This window comes from Kwoniella dejecticola, chromosome 1 (genome assembly GCF_000512565.2).
Source record: "Kwoniella dejecticola CBS 10117 chromosome 1, complete sequence".
Taxonomy (NCBI): domain Eukaryota; kingdom Fungi; phylum Basidiomycota; class Tremellomycetes; order Tremellales; family Cryptococcaceae; genus Kwoniella; species Kwoniella dejecticola.
Window position 1 is genome coordinate 3543329 of NC_089301.1, and position 15751 is coordinate 3559079.

Genomic DNA, 15751 nt, shown 5'->3' on the forward strand with positions numbered 1-15751 from the left:
TGGATAAGCCAAATGACTTTACGGAAACAGTAGCTCACGCTCAGGCTTTGATGGATTGATGAATGTTCTAAATCGGATCAAGTAGTGCGCGTAGTGCAGTAAATTAACCGTAAACCTGCACTTGCGCTAAGGCTGAAGCTGAAGCCAAAGCTAAGGCTAAGGCAAGGTAAAGGCAATGGCAGACGCCACAGATCAACGGTCTATGCTTATTTTATGGGTAAATTTACAGTGGATCTAGGGTCTAAAGCGATTTAAAGCTGATTGATGGTGAAAGATAGATAAGGGCGTAAGGGGTTAAGGGCATGGTGCCGTGCCATGTCAGGAGTGAGGGTTTGTGTGCGTGGTATGGGAAGGATATTGAAAGAAAAGAACATCAACTTCAAGATGTCCTTTGATGGGTAAGGGCGAGGGTATGGGACTGGGCGTCGTGCAGAAGATCACATACAACATGGTGCCCACTCGCAATATACCTCCGAAGTCTTCCTACTGTATTATGTATGATGTAAGTCGGCCAGTGCGAGCGGCGATATCAACATCTATCCTACTTGGTATTGAGCTCGGTGACAGATCGTTGGATCTAGACTATCGCGCGATTGTCCAACGTTGCAAAGGAAGCTGATGCTGTGATGCAATATCAGCGATAATCAAAACAGAGGTCTGACTTTTCGTTCGAATTGCAAGATGTTCCGGATGAATCTTCAAATTGCTCGCCCCATTTCATCTGGTAGAATAATCCGCCATCGCCTTTCCGCCCAGTCCAGTATCTATCAGAAATCCGAATCGCTAGGTGATCGATGGGTTCCAAGGCGCTGGATAGTGTAGATCATAGCAACTTGACAACGCCCCAAGATAAGGTTAATCACGGTATCTCGTAGCTCTGGCTTAAGCTTTCCACACACACACACACATTTATGAGGTTCGAGCTCTACCACCACACTCCCTAGATCGTTCCTACGCTTGGATCTAGATCTCGTAGATCCTTTGGTCGTCAGACTGAGCATCTTGATTTGGGACTAATGCTTGGCCTTGGTTCCTTTGTTCCTTAAGCTGGATTTGCTTCGAGAGAAGTCTCCGTTGGATCAGGGTGATGGTAGTGTGTACGGAAACAATCGACTTATTGCGTGTCTATTCGCTGCACAATTATTTTAGTTCACCACGTGAGCAGCCGACTTGCTGGGTTTTGTGTTAGATTCTCAACGTTATTCTGCTCAATGGAATGGTCCTCCACTCGACGGGCTCTTTAGTACACATCGCGCTCTTATGCACACACAAGCCAACATACAACCATCAAGTGTGAGATCAATTACGATGGCTCGTCGAGTAATCATCGCTTACCCCACTCTTGGAGCACTCATCGCCCATCAGACAGCGCATCTGAAGATGAGGTCGCCGTAATCCGGATACTTCGAACTCATTGAAAAGTCTGAAAGTATTCAATTGCAAATCTTCTAAGGCGAATGGAAGGATTGAGTGATCCCAGTAATGAAAGCGCGACAAGATGTGTAAGGGAGACCGGTATGCGCCAGTTCAAACAGGCTGTCACAAGGAGATATGCAAAGGTGTCACATGCCACAATTACGCTATCGTGTGATCTGAGTGTACATTAGTGGATATTTATGTTGTCGTCGATCTGCTCGCAAAAAGCTCGTCTAGTTCTGTGATCAGAAAGTGGCCGATTAGCAATTTCGCTTCATTATTGCAAAACACGTTGCTGTCGAGGGGAATCAAGTCAAGTAAACTCACCTCTATCTAGATCCTCTTTATTTCCTCCGCCCCTTCCACCTCCTCCACCTCGTCCTCTCCCTCCTCTACGCCCTTCCCTATTTCGCCGCCTATCATGCCTTTCCTGCTCCTCTCCTGTTCCCATATCCATATCGACATCCTCGTCAATCACACCCTCTTCGCCCGCCCCCCGCCGCCTCGCAAAATTCTCTAAATCCTTATCCAAGTCTTCTTCTGTCCTTCTACCTCTTCCTTTTCCTCTATTCCTATCTCTATCATTCGGCCTTTCCCCATACGGTTCCCTCCTTCCTCTTCCTAACCTTTTCGCAAAATCCCTACCTTCTCCCCCATTTCTCCCTGCTAAACTATACCCCTCATCCTCATTACCAGTCCCATTGACAGTACGTGCTCTTGAGGAAGTTTCTTTGCCCGCAGTCCTTCCATGGCGTTTATACCATTCTGACTGTTTCGCCTGTTTCCTCAACTCCTGATCCGCTTCTATGGCATAACGAATCGCGATCCTGCTATGCGGATCAACGCCTTCAGCCAATTTGATCTCGCTCAACCCCTGTCCTTCTCTGGACGAGACAAGGGGTTCTAAGTCGAATGCTCCTGATCGACTGGCGGATCCGAACGTTCCTCGTCCCTTACGCCTCACTCCTTCTTCCCCTTTGGGTGCAGACGACTCACCGAGGAGTTCTTGCCCTTCGAGAGAGGGGACGGGCTCGGGCTCTGCGAGAGGTAAGAGGGAGAAAGGGACGGAGTGGGCTGCGCGCTCGAGTAAGGGATCGTCGCCTTCAGCAGGGTCGAAGCCTGCTTTACTCAGGACTGTGAGACCCAGTAAAGCGGCGGCGGCGGTGGGGAAGATCAGGTGGAGGGTTGTATCGTTCAACCATTCGATTCCTATGTTTTGAAGATCAATCCCCGAGGTGAAATTGTTATTACGACGCACCACAACGCGCGCGTCTTCTCCGAAGGCGATGCGATATGAAGTGAAGTGAAGTGAAGAAGCGATGACTCACCCATTACACCTGCTCCTAAGCCTGATGTCCACGAGAATACCTTACTGGTCGATAAATGCTGTATGAGGTCGGATCGCACGTATAGCGCATTAGGCTTGATAGGTGATGGCGCGGAGGATGAGATTGCCTCTGCGCGGAATGGGTATAAGCTTGATTCGTAACAATATTGGTATGCGAGAGGAAGAAGATGAACGACATACCCAGCCAGCCAGTTGGATCTTGTTTATCCAATTGATGCGCTAAAGCAGCTATCCTCTGAATTGCATGAAGCAAGCCGATGAGATCAGCTTCGTTACCGTTATTACAGGACATAGAATATGAAGCTGACGTACAGGATCTCTACGTAGTTTCTCTTGACCATCCAAATGCAGTATAGCAGGGGACTCCTCCAGGAGATAAACTTTGCCCCTCGACATCCGACCCATGAGACTTTGAACATGGTCCGGAATAGCGGGTGTGTAGTCGTCCAATGGACGATCGAGTGCTGGGTTTTCATCTTCGCGAGGAGGCGATGATGGTGGTGGAGTTCCGTCGTATGGTAGTGCCATGATGGACGATATCTGTCTTGCTTGTACCTCAAGTATCGGATGTCGCTGTCAAGATGTCGTTCAACGTGCTGAAACTCGTCAAGAAAGGAACGTCATGTTGATTCACGAGAGGCAGCCTGATATTGACTGGCGTGACGAACCACGTGATGCTGGCTGATAGTTGCCAATGGTTGACGCCGCCGGGTAAATAGGCTCCAAGGGGAAGTGTGTCATCGCCATTCAACGGCTCAGATACGGAGCACTGGGTACTCAGACAGTCGTCAACCCGACGAATAGAGTCATCTGTTCACCTGCTCATCATCCATTCTACTGGTAGATATACGACTCCCAACCTTTCCCCAAAACCTCCTACACTCACGCAGACACCTGTCCGATATCAAAGCGACTCCATCAGCACTGACGATCCAATACACAGCGACAGCAAGAGGTCCGAGTGTCACGTCTTTCTCTTTCTATTCCAGGTGAGTGCGGACCTTACTCTGACCCGTCTCCCGAGCAACAGATCATTCACGAAACCCCCAAGCTGTGTACTGTGCACCTCATTCGCTCTTGCCAGAAATTGCATAATTATAGTGACATACTGACTGTCTCGCCTTGCTCACTCACTCACTCACTCACCTAGATCCGAGCTTATACACTTGACTTGACTCACAATGTCATTCTTTCGAAGAAAGAAGGACGAGCCCCTAATCCCCCCCGTCGCCCCTCCGGCAGCCTCCAACCCACCCAAGGCAGACCCATACGCACAATCCCCTTCGGCGAACCGGTACGGCGGGGCAGGCGGCGGCGATCCATACGCTAGGTCCAAGCCCGCCGCCGGTGGAGGAGATCCTTACGCCGGTGGGAACCCGTATGCGAAGGCGAGTGATGGGAATGATGCGGCGCGGAACGAGCTGTTCAGAGGCTTCAGCGCGCCGGAGAAACCCAAGCCTGAGAGACAGTATGGATACGAAGGAAGAGAGATGGAAGAGGATTTCGATGAGGACGAGGAGGTCGAGGGGATCAAGCAGGAGATGAGAGGTATAAAGCAGGAGAGTTTGGCTAGTACGAGGTGAGCACATACACTTCTTCCTGCTTCCTCTCAACAAAGTTTAACGCAGACTACAAAAGTCGAACCGGGTCGGGCTGATATTGGTGACCAACAGGAATGCTCTTCGATTGGCTAGAGAGGCTGAAGAGAATGCTAGAGGGACAGTAGCCAAATTGGCTGATCAATCTGGTCAGTCATGACTCGTGATAAGAACGCGACTTTGGGCAGCGCTGATGAAACTGCTTGTAATGAAACAGAGCGCATTGCCAACTCTGAACGATACCTCGATATGGCCAAGGCGAACAATCAGCGTGCCGAAGATAAAGCCGAAGAATTGAAGAAATTGAACCGAAGTATATTCAGACCAGCAGTCACCTGGAACAAGGTAAGCCTGATCGGATGGGACATGTATGGCGTACTACACGATGCTGAAGCTCGTGATATGTGTATAGGACGCCAAGAGACAAGCAGAGGAAGATAAGATCAACGAGCGACACGCAATGGAACGACACGACCGCGCTAAAGCCCTCAACGACGTCACAGATACCAGGCGAAGACTGGGTAACGCGGCTAACCCTTCACCATATGGAAGTAGCGATAGGATGCCTTTGCCCGGAGAACAAAAAGCGAAGAAGGAAGCTAGATCGAGGTACCAGTTCGACGCAACTGCCTCGGACGATGAGCTGGAGGACGAGCTTGATGATAATCTGAATGAAACGTATGAGGTGACCAAACGACTCAAAAATTTAGCTACGGCTATGGGAGATGAAGTAGGAGGACAGAATCAACGATTGACTCGAGTCACGGATAAGACGGAGAATCTCGAGTTTGCGGTTATGAAGAATACGGAAAGACTCAAGAGGATCAGATAGGCTTCTTTCGTTTGGTTTTTTTCTCCGTCAGCAGCTGTGATGTAATGGATGAATGGCTTGAATCGGACTGTAATTTCCGGACGAAAATAGGGAGAATGAGATATGGATCGGATACTGTATACCCCTTAGTAGAACGGCTTGAATATTTCTACACCTCTCGAGATTGAGAATAGTGCGTGCGTAGGCTGTCATAGCGGCAGTATGATTTGTATATATATATATATGTATGATGACTGAACCCCATCTGCGATGTACTGTACTTCTTTGCTGAGTTGCATCGTCCTATCATGGTCAATTGCATGTTCACTGTAGGCAGGAAGAAGTAGGCATGTGCGCAGTATTTAGCTTTTCCGTCGGTCATGTCGAGACATGCTGCTGATCAGACTGAATTACGTTGCAACCGAGCGTTGATAGCCGAACATGTTTAGGTTAACAATATTAGCAAAGCTTCGCTTCTTCCATTCATTCCTTCTTGTCCCTCTACTGAACACGACTCCCCAGCACCTGCTTCCTTGGATAATTCACAGCTCGAATGGCAATCACCATCAGAATGGACGAAATCATCATGGCCGCATCGGGTTGTAATTGAGAGGTCGAAACCACGTCATTCGACACACACAACCGGCTGCCTGACTAATTGTTATTGTTGTTGTGTGCAGTGACACCCACTCGGAGAACTTCCTTTCATCGCCCCTTTGCCACTGATATTCAGCTGCTATCTTTCTTCCATCTTCGCATCAACTTGCACATCAGCCCACTTCACTCGAATATCATCTTCCACCCTCTACTTGAATTGCATTGCGACAGTTGAGTTACAAGCGACAGTCAGCTGATCGCTGGTCAACGTTTCTCAACATGTCCACCTCTTCTGATCCACCACCGCCCTTACCTCCCACAACCGATAATGACCTTCCGCCGCCCGACTATGTCCCCTCTCAGCCTCAAGTAATGATCACCCCTCTTCCTGACTCGGCGAGCTTCTTCTGGGGTCAGACTGTCCAGGGGGAGATCTACGTAAAGGGTTTGGGCGAAGGCAGAGGTGACAGAACAGGTATCGTCAATCATCTGTAAGTCCAGCATCTGAAGAAATTAATCTCCCATCCCCTCACTCAGCGTGAAAGGTAGTGCTGATTTTCGCTCCGTGGTGTAGGTCTGTGCAATTATCATTGACTAATCATTTACCTAAGCATCCCACAATCTCTTTACACACTTTCCAACCTCATACCCTCTATCCTCCTATTCCCACTTCCAACATATCATCATCTACACCTTCGCAAACCGCCATACCTTTTTCGACATGCCACCGATTCTCCATCCCTCTTCCAGCCGCTTTGAGCTCCTCGCCTCAGAATCCATTACCCGGTACACTCAACCTGACATCATACGAGAAGGGCGAAATTCGATACGCTCTGAAAGTCAGATTGACTTTGCCTAACGGCCAAGTAGTCGAAGAAGATATGAAGATTGAAGGTACACCTCAACAGATCGCGTCATCATCGTCCTCCTCCTCACCCTTCGCCGCCGGTGGTGGTCACACCGAAGTCGAAGAAAAGCTAGAAAAGAACGGCGTACTAGCTAGACTCTTATTAGACAAAGACCAACCACGTCTCGGTGAATTGCTTCGACTCGGTTTAGAGATTTGTCCAGTGGAAAGGAAGAAGGGTACAGCTGTATTTGATCTGGCTAAACAATCTGATCCGACTGAGACCCTCCGACCGCTCAGGAGGGTACGAGTAGAATTATTCAGGAGAGTCGTCATCCATTCCCCTTCCCCTACTTCTTCTACTTCGACATATTCCTCGTCTTCGAATCAAGCTTCTTCCTCGACATCGACAGCAACTGCAACCGCAAATACAGGGTCAGCAGCTGAACATTTGACGCTATTACATTCGACCGGCAAGTCATTACGATATCCAGGTACGGGTAAGAAATACCCTCCTCTCAGAGTATTGTTTACTGTGCCCACTGCTCAACTGGGCGTGGTTGCTGAACAGACATGGGGAGAAATTACTTGCTCTTCCCCTTATCATACAATCAGCTTCTTCATCAAAGTCACTATTGGTTTCGGCGACATATCGGCCTCTCGAGACTGGACTTTGACTCGGGGTATCACGATAAAACCGAAGAAATGGGAAGAACCACGACAAGTCGTCGTTGAAAGGGGACTTCAACCTGATTTGGGCAATTCTGTATCCTCTAATTCTCATTCTCAGCATCAGCCAACGATATCCGGCGAAAGCGTCAGCGGAGATGCAGATGACTTGGATATGGCTAGGAATGGACGACAGGATTCGTGGTCTGAAGAAGAATATCGAAGGGAGGCGTACAGACAGAAAGGCAGGGATGTAGTAGGAGAATCGGGAACTTTTAGATTGGCAGATAATGATTTGCCACCGCCGTTCTTGGAGGAAGAAGGTCAAGCGGGACCATCGAGATCTGGAGGTCAATCTCATGATAACGCCATTCTCAATGCCAACGCCAATGCGCAACAGAATGAACTGCCGAGTTTCCTGGAGAGTGAGGAACAGGCTAGAACGGGCGAGATACCGACCTTGAACGAGACCGTTCGATCTGAACGACTTTTACCAGTGAATTTCGATAATGACAACGAACAAGCTATAATCGATGAGCAGGAATCCAGGCGTGAGCAAGGTGATGAGGATGTTGGTGACAGGAATAATTGGGTAGGGAGGAGAGGTAGTCTGGGTGGAGAATTAGGTACTTGGGTAGAAGTGAGTGTTGCGGATTCATTTTTTTTGGTCTTCGCTGATTGCCATCTCAATTTGCCAGTACGATGGGTATGAGACTTTCTCTGTTGCGCCGCCCTCCATGTCCGCCTCGTACGGCGCCAACGGACCGATGGACCCTCCTCAAGAGGGGGACGAGGCGAATGCGGGTCTTGTGGGTGGTATGGTAGCGCGGTTAGGGCTTGACGGGGAAGGTGTGGGAGGTGTGAGAATGCAAGGTCTGGAATTGATGGAGCATCTCGGTCTGGGAGAAGGTACGAGAATAGTAGATCTTCAAGATGATCTTCCTCCAGGTATAGACGAACCTTCTTTGCCCGCTTTACCGGATTTCCACTCCCATTCTCATTCTCATCCGCATCCGGCCTCTCATCCACACTCTCACGGGCGTACTCATCAAAATCCTTCAAGTGACGCGATGCCTATGCCTATGGATATCGATATCGATTCGAATCCACCTCCACCGGCGCACGCACCTTATATCTCCCCACCAGCCCATCCGCACGCTCTTCCGCCTGTACCTGTACATGATCCCCCCTCGTTCGATGCTAGTCAAGCTGCCAACGCCGTCGGAGGAGTTGCTACTTCGCATATCAGGGCGAACACGAGTACGAATACGCCCAATAGTGGTAATGGCGTTGGAAGTGGTGCTGCACCTATAGCAGTGTCGCATGGAGTCGGAGGTAGAAGACCGAGTAGACATGCGATTGACGATGCTGTTGGAGTAATTGCTCAGGGCGATGCGGATGCGCCGCCGGGATATGAGAGAGCGGGCGAGGAACAGGGATTACCTCCTTCGTATAGCTAGTATCCAATAGCTGCATTTTGTAAATGCTTATATTCAGCTACTTGCATGGAAATCGACACGTTATCATGCGATGTATCCGTTGTGCAGACCATTCAATTTTCTCGTAAGAGTGCGCGATAGGAGATATCCGAAAAGTCTGTGGTCCGGGTGATCCGAACCGAAAAACCAAAACAGAAGTAAAAGCAAAAGCCAAGAGACCACTCTTTACCCTTCAACACTGTTATTATCCATCTTTCCCTTCTTCATGACAAATGGATCCCCATTTCGGACAGAGTGATGAAAGCGATCTTACGGAGGATGTAAGCGGTCGATGATCTTATGGTGAAGATGCCGCCGTCAGATACTATCAGGGAACCAACGTGAGTCTCCATTAATCACATTGTTCTTTTCCTCCCAGTCCCGCGTGCCTTCTGCGACAGTGAAGGTATCAAGAATGATGGGAAGCTGAGTGTAATCTTGCAGAGCATGTCTGAGATGCAGACAGCGTAAAATCAAATGTCTCGGTCCGGTCCATTGTAATGCATCAGACGGTCTGAAGAGCTGCGAGAAGTGTCTGAAGAATAATGTCAAGTGCGAGTTCGTTCCTCATAAACGAGGAAGAAAGGTCGGCACGAAGTGAGTCAGGTGTATAGCAAGCATCAGCCAAATCACTGGCGGTGAGTGGCGAGCTGATGAGTCGGTTTTTGCCCACTACAGACTGTCAGACGATGTCAAGGCGTCATTGAAGGAGAAATACGCCTTGTCCCAACAACGCAAGCTGGGCACATCCATATCGAGGCGAGAACAGGCCGACAGGGGTCAATCCAACGAGAAGTCTCCCGTTGATCAATCTGCGATTGGACAGGAGAGAGGATCAAGTTCAAATCGGAGCTCGGAGGAACGATACACATCCACAGTCCATCAATTATTACCCACTTCATCGATCCGAGTGAATTACGCCGAAGGAAACACAATCAATGAAAATGGATATGATGATCAAAATCAAGTTAATGGGCACGAGCAGCACGATGGCGATATAGGGCCGTCAATCACTAAGATATCGTCCATATCTCGTTTATTCACCATCAAGAAACCGCAGGATAATCATCGGCTACAGAATAACTTTAGTTTGTATAGAGAAGACCCGATCACTTGTGGATATATAGATGAAGCAAATGGAAGGAGGCTATTTGATCTGTAAGCTCAAGCGAGCTTGTCTACATCTACCCTAACCACGGGAGCACACCATGAATCGATAAAACAAGGCAGATGAACATTGACTGACAAATCTTTCTCTGCTGTAGCTTCATGGACAAGCTGTCCGCCAGGGTATTCATCTTCGATCCTACTCTGCACACATACGGTGCGTCCCTAACTCTGTCATACTGAGCGGCACATTTCATTCTTCTTCAGGGCTGATTCGCTACGTGCTTAGACTATGTCCGCAATTCTTCAAACTTCCTATTCTGTGTCATGCTGGCCATAGCAGCCAAATTCGATACCTCGACGCCCCCCATCATACATAAGAAGTGCCTCGCCTTGGCGAAAGACCAGTTGTTGAGGGTTTTCGCGGATAACATCGAGAGTGAGGAGACCGTCCAGGCCTTGTAAGTGATGTTCTGTCATCTGTGGTCTGGCTATTGAGAGATTTACATGGACATATGCCGGATGCTCTTCGCTTACATGCCTGAGATCAGATACGTGTTGACGGAGTACAAGGAAGCCGAGGATGAAAAAAGTTATATACTTCTTGGCATGGTGAGTTAATTGAATCCCATTGTCGGCTTTTCCTTTCAACCCAAGTGGATTCTCCATTCATGGCTTCTTGGATATCTTAGGCATGTCGAATTGCGGTCGATCTGGATCTTGCTAGACCTCGGCCAGACTACGATGAAAGGCGGAACCGAAATAGGCAGCGGATATGGCTTGTATTGTACGCGGCTGATCGGAGGTGGGTGCACATTTTTTCTGAGTGTGGGCACGGTCGGTCTTGATCTTACTCACTCTGTGACTTGCAGATATAACTATTGTGGTCAGACCGCCAAACCATGCATGATGCCAGAGAGCTCCTTGAGCAGAGATGCGTAAGTCAAATTGTGCCTTTTATACACCCGGTTCTTGCCCAAATATGACTTAAACAGCTAATGCAAACATACATGACAGTTTCAAATTCATTGAATCGCCAATATGCCTGGTCATAGATTATCGTCTTGGTGGTAACGTCGTCCTCAGACGTTTATTGGCTGCCCACATCGAAGCCATAGATCGAGATAACGAGTTAAACCAAGGGCGCTATTCACTGGATGTCGGAGCGGAATACCGTGAGATGGAGAAAGAGGCGGATGACTGGACGAAAAAGCAAATCATGTATAGCGGTGAGTCGCTGTCAGATCCCTGTTTTCAGACGATTCCGCACTGACTCAACGATCATGGGGAATAGAGCCGGAAATGGCCATACATGCTCATTTGTCTGCGCTGCATGCCAAAGTGATTGTAAGTAGCCATTGGTACCCTGCGCCAGCTGGAACTCTGTCTGACATAAGCGGTCGTTGTAGATCGCGCATAGATGGGTGCAAAGGCTGTTTCGATCGGATCAGACAATCTCGACTACAAAAGAGAATCAGGAGCGAGAAAAGAGGGAAGCACTTGGAGTGTGTATCAATGGGAGTCTGGGCATCCTCAATGTGATGTTGCAATTATCGGATGATACCTTGCGTTATGCCTGTGGTGGGTCACCGTTCCAATTTCATGCTTACGATACACAAGCTGATTCCCAAGTGTTTCTGACAATAGATTCGAAACACCTCTACTTCGCGTATGCTTCGTTTTTCCTACACAAGGTGGGAATCGTCACAATCCAATACCGTATTTTGCAAACAGGCGTGCAAGCTAATTTATAAATGGGATAGATCTTCGACACCAATATCGCCTCAGTCATGCTCGATAGGCAATATATAGCATACTTCATCAACCTGTTCGAACGATGCGCGGACCGATTGGAGCAGGTCACCGTATCTCCTACGCTTACGGGTGCATTCCACGCTGCTTTTCTGAGGTCCTTAGCGGAGATCTGCGCCGAGACACTGAAGATTTCGAACAACCGTTCAGCCTCTCGTGTGCCATCAAGGAGAACATCTATAGACAACGGCTCCCACAGTCTATCGGATATAGCAAATCTCACTGGACATACTCAATTCCAAAGTCAAACACAGACTGAAGACACAGTAGCTGAGGGTTTACAGACAACTTACTTCGGGCAACCAGAAATATCAAAAACAATATCGAATGATAATCCTCCGATACCGATTACGGCGTTCCCTCAAGCTGATCAGCATATCATTGACCCTATCTTAGGATTCGGCTTCGGCATCAATTTCGATTCGGTCCTCGATAACAACATGTCTACGGCAGGCAGTATGGTGTTTGATCCATTTGCAGCGACGGTCAACAGCGAAGATGTGCTAGATACGAACCTAAATATGAACATCTCGTGGAATGACTGGTGGCCATTCGATAATCAATTTTTGACGGAGAATACGAATAATCTGGGTCAATTTGATGGCGATCTACAGGATTGGCAGGGCTCTATGCAGGCTTCGTAGCGGGAGTGGACGATTTTTGGAATGATGATCACATAAAATCTCGTTGAGTGTGAATCAATATCGTGGGAAGGGTATGCAGTAGTACTGTACCATTGTTGTAAAAATCATTATTAATACATAATCTCGCCAGGATCTGTTTTGTAGGACCAATTACTCGTTGTCAATGCAGCGCGTTACATACATGATTCAGACATCGTAATAACTGTACACTCTACAGATTACAGATTGATCTCATCGCGATCTTCCATGATTGCCGAGACCTTCTCAAGATAACCCCACTTCTTGTCTTCCTCAATCTGTATCGAGCCTCCGTTTTTGGGACTGAGCACTTTTACCTCTTCCCACTTGGTGGTCCCGAAATTCATTGGCTTCCAATTTACGAAGTTTGCCTGTCGACAAACAGTACCCCACGTTCATGATCAGCATCCAGAGCTTACCCATACAGTATAGAGTGATGGCTTGGCATAGGCATCGCGTGTCGGACTCACGTAGTCTTTGATCCAATCTTTCATCAAAGCTTCTTCTGTAGGTGTCGGTCCATGCATGATTGAGAAATTCTATAGGAATTGCTCCGTAAGTAAGACATTCTTGGAGCATGCAGTATATCTCGGTAAGATGGAATTCAAACACTCACATGAATGGGTCTATCCATTGCGTGTGATATACCGAATTTCGGAGGCGCGAAATCGGTCACGAATTGAGGTACCCAGCCTACGATATACCTGTTTACATTTTCAAGAGGTACACCTGCGTCTCTGAGTTGGCGCGCGAACGATCGACTGGGCGCACGGATCTGACAATCGGATGTGATGTCGCCGAAGACTTTGGCAAATTCGTTGACTTCCGGATCGGGATCGGGACTGTATGGCACGGAGGCAGAATGAACAAGTCAGCATATTGCGACTGGGACCGCTGAGAGGTTGGTCGATGTCTTGACCTGTCTGTGGCTATTGTGGAGGGCGGCTTGACTTACTGTCCGTAGGGTTCCTTGATCTTTTGACCGATGTACAGATCTATCATCTTCTCTGTTACCGGTTCTATACAGAAAGCCCGATCAGCAAATCCTCTGGTCACACTGTACTGTATCAATCACTGCCTCGCGACTGAAACAGAACCTACTGGTGTAGTATTGCACGCAAGCTTTCCTTACAGAGTTCTCATCTGAAAAGTCGAAGGTAGATCTATATAGAGTTTCCTGCAATACCACAACCGACTTGAGCTGGTGACGGCCTGACAATGATACACGGCGACCGCCGTATCACTCACCTCGTCCATGGTCTCACCGATGTACACTGCCATATCCCTTTTCTTGAACTCCTCGGCGACTTTGCCATCATAAAGCCAAGTCTTGCTGGAAGCTATTGCCGACGATTGGCGAAAGACATATAAGCTTCGACAGTCACACTAAATTCTCGCAGCAGCTAGAGCCTCCGGAACATCTGCCACTCACGGAAGAAAACGCCATCCTGCACTTGCCTGAATGTATACTGCTCGATAGTCATGACTTTCTCCATCAGCAATTCAGCCGGAACTTCACGTAATTTCGCTAACTTCTCCGGACCAGACAGGGTCAAGGGTATCGATAATGCCGCCAGGAGCTGTTCGAACTGCACTTGCATCTCGGACAATTGTTTCGGCAGGCAAGGGATAGCCTTTCTCACATTTGCTAATCAGCACCTCAGATGCCACGGTCTCTGAACGCATTACCTACATTGGATATCCTGTTGATGCGACCGAATGATCAGCTTGCGACTGTTCGCCGGCTGGGCTGAAATAGATGCTTACATTATAGCTCTCTGGAAAAGACCTCCTTGGGTAGGTTTAGCCATCAGCGTATCATGGACGATATGGGCGCTATCCAGAGCACCTGATTAGCAAATCCGCTTGAAACGATCTCAGTGAGATACCCTCGACTTACTGGGTAGCATAGGATCCTGCTGATCTACCTCCCAGGACCACACGTTCTGGATTACCACCGAGCAAAGTGATGTTTTTGTGGACCCATTCGAGACAGGCTCTTTGGTCCCATAATCCATAGTTACCGACCGAGCCATCGCCCGCCTCTTCTAGAAGCTCTTTGGAAGCTAAGAATCCCAAAGCTCCTAGACGATAGCCGACGGAAATGCTGGCATATGCGGCAGTCAGAGCTACGTCGCGACTTTTGTCAAGATCAAGTAGCTCACAATATGCAGTTAAGATCTCCGGTGGTTATAAGCTACAGCTCGAAGTCAGCATGAGACTTTCTTGATTCAAATTTGATTGTCGCCTCACCTCTGTGGGATCCATCTTAGGATCAATACTCGGATCACCGATCTGGAACCAGCCTCTACAGTATAACAAGCATGATCAGCACGACTGCTCCGTTGGTAATCGTCACATCGAGAAACTCGATTGGACATACCCATGCAGCCAGACATATGTGGAGAAGCCACCTTCAGGAGCAGGACCAGACGGTAACCAAATATTCATCCTCAAGCAATCTTCGTCATAGGGAAACGACTTCTCTTCGCCAGCCGTTTCTGCCACTGGCAAAGACGTGTAATTCGGTTGAGGACACGGTTGACCAAACTTGGTCGTATCAAGCGGCTTTCCGTCTTCAGACTACCTCAGTGGATGTTCAGTCACAGCAAGCTGGGTGCACTCCAGGGCACGTACATAGGTGTAGTCTTCCGGTAAAGCTCTCGGTCTTTTCCATCTCCATTCGCCGGTCGGAGGTAGGGCATACGGTACATTCAAGAATCGCTTGACTCTACAGACGAGCAAAGTCAGCTCCTCAGTAGAAAGGAGGAGCTGATCAGTCATTGACTTACCGGCCATCAATTAGCATACCTTCGATCTTTCCCAGCTTGCCCGGGTCGGCAGTGGTGGTGTCATAGGTGTAGTCTGCCTCTATATTAGCTGAGTTCTCCAAACGGGACAGTCGAGCTCACTCACTACCTGAAAGAACGTTACCCATCTTTGCTGCTCTGTCGGCTCAGTTGCGGGTGGAGTAGCTTGTGTGCTGAAAAATAATGATGGACGACAAGAGGTCTTTGGGATATCTTAACAAGTGTTCTGAACAACAACACACCTCTTCACGGTGCTTCGGGATATGGCCATGAACTGATCTCGGGGTCCTAACCCCCCTATGAATACCGCGAGGGTATTTGCCGGCATCTTTCGGATTAGACTCTGCGTTCCGGTGGATCTGCGTCATCTATCCCTGATACACGATAGCGTTAATTCCTTGAAGAGGTAACTCTTGATGAAGGTACGCTCAGCAGATCCGTTGAGCGTGTTGAAAGGTTTGAGATGGTCAATGCAGAGTCACAGCAGGGGTCAGACTTCTTATCCGGCTTATCCGAATTGTGATTGGCAAAACAGGACGAGCGACCCGTCGACACCCTCGCGCTTTCGTATCATGCCCACATGACTTATCTGAAAG

At 48.5% G+C, this 15751-nt stretch overlaps 5 protein-coding genes across 5 annotated transcripts; 3 read left to right on the top strand and 2 right to left on the bottom strand.

Moving 5' to 3' along the window:
* Nucleotides 1-1614: 1614 nt before the first annotated feature.
* I303_101306 (uncharacterized protein) lies at nucleotides 1615-3292 on the bottom strand (the record flags this gene model as incomplete). Its single annotated transcript, XM_018404675.1, has 5 exons — nucleotides 1615-1655; nucleotides 1744-2625; nucleotides 2745-2873; nucleotides 2945-2999; nucleotides 3077-3292. 5 exons carry the CDS (start codon nucleotides 3290-3292, stop codon nucleotides 1615-1617), a joined length of 1323 nt encoding a protein of 440 aa, XP_018267329.1.
* Nucleotides 3293-3945: 653 nt separating this feature from the next.
* I303_101307 (uncharacterized protein) lies at nucleotides 3946-5194 on the top strand (the record flags this gene model as incomplete). Its single annotated transcript, XM_018404676.1, has 4 exons — nucleotides 3946-4343; nucleotides 4438-4511; nucleotides 4580-4707; nucleotides 4775-5194. 4 exons carry the CDS (start codon nucleotides 3946-3948, stop codon nucleotides 5192-5194), a joined length of 1020 nt encoding a protein of 339 aa, XP_018267330.1.
* Nucleotides 5195-6049: 855 nt separating this feature from the next.
* Nucleotides 6050-8746, top strand: I303_101308 (uncharacterized protein; the record flags this gene model as incomplete). Its single annotated transcript, XM_018404677.1, has 3 exons — nucleotides 6050-6261; nucleotides 6345-7926; nucleotides 7985-8746. The coding sequence occupies 3 exons, from the start codon at nucleotides 6050-6052 to the stop codon at nucleotides 8744-8746; spliced, it is 2556 nt and encodes an 851-aa protein (XP_018267331.1).
* Nucleotides 8747-9073: 327 nt separating this feature from the next.
* I303_101309 (uncharacterized protein) lies at nucleotides 9074-12327 on the top strand (the record flags this gene model as incomplete). The annotated part of the gene is made up of 13 exons (XM_018404678.1): nucleotides 9074-9105; nucleotides 9209-9361; nucleotides 9443-9922; nucleotides 10030-10088; nucleotides 10161-10332; nucleotides 10423-10483; nucleotides 10564-10676; nucleotides 10744-10809; nucleotides 10889-11100; nucleotides 11166-11218; nucleotides 11281-11452; nucleotides 11519-11565; nucleotides 11635-12327. 13 exons carry the CDS (start codon nucleotides 9074-9076, stop codon nucleotides 12325-12327), a joined length of 2313 nt encoding a protein of 770 aa, XP_018267332.1.
* A 218-nt stretch (nucleotides 12328-12545) lies between these two features.
* I303_101310 (uncharacterized protein) lies at nucleotides 12546-15283 on the bottom strand (the record flags this gene model as incomplete). Its single annotated transcript, XM_065968315.1, has 16 exons — nucleotides 12546-12716; nucleotides 12816-12884; nucleotides 12962-13187; nucleotides 13301-13364; nucleotides 13447-13522; nucleotides 13594-13685; nucleotides 13778-13979; nucleotides 14039-14048; nucleotides 14113-14181; nucleotides 14246-14452; nucleotides 14511-14542; nucleotides 14599-14653; nucleotides 14729-14928; nucleotides 14983-15076; nucleotides 15138-15210; nucleotides 15262-15283. The coding sequence occupies 16 exons, from the start codon at nucleotides 15281-15283 to the stop codon at nucleotides 12546-12548; spliced, it is 1662 nt and encodes a 553-aa protein (XP_065824387.1).
* Between the last annotated feature and the right edge of the window lie 468 nt (nucleotides 15284-15751).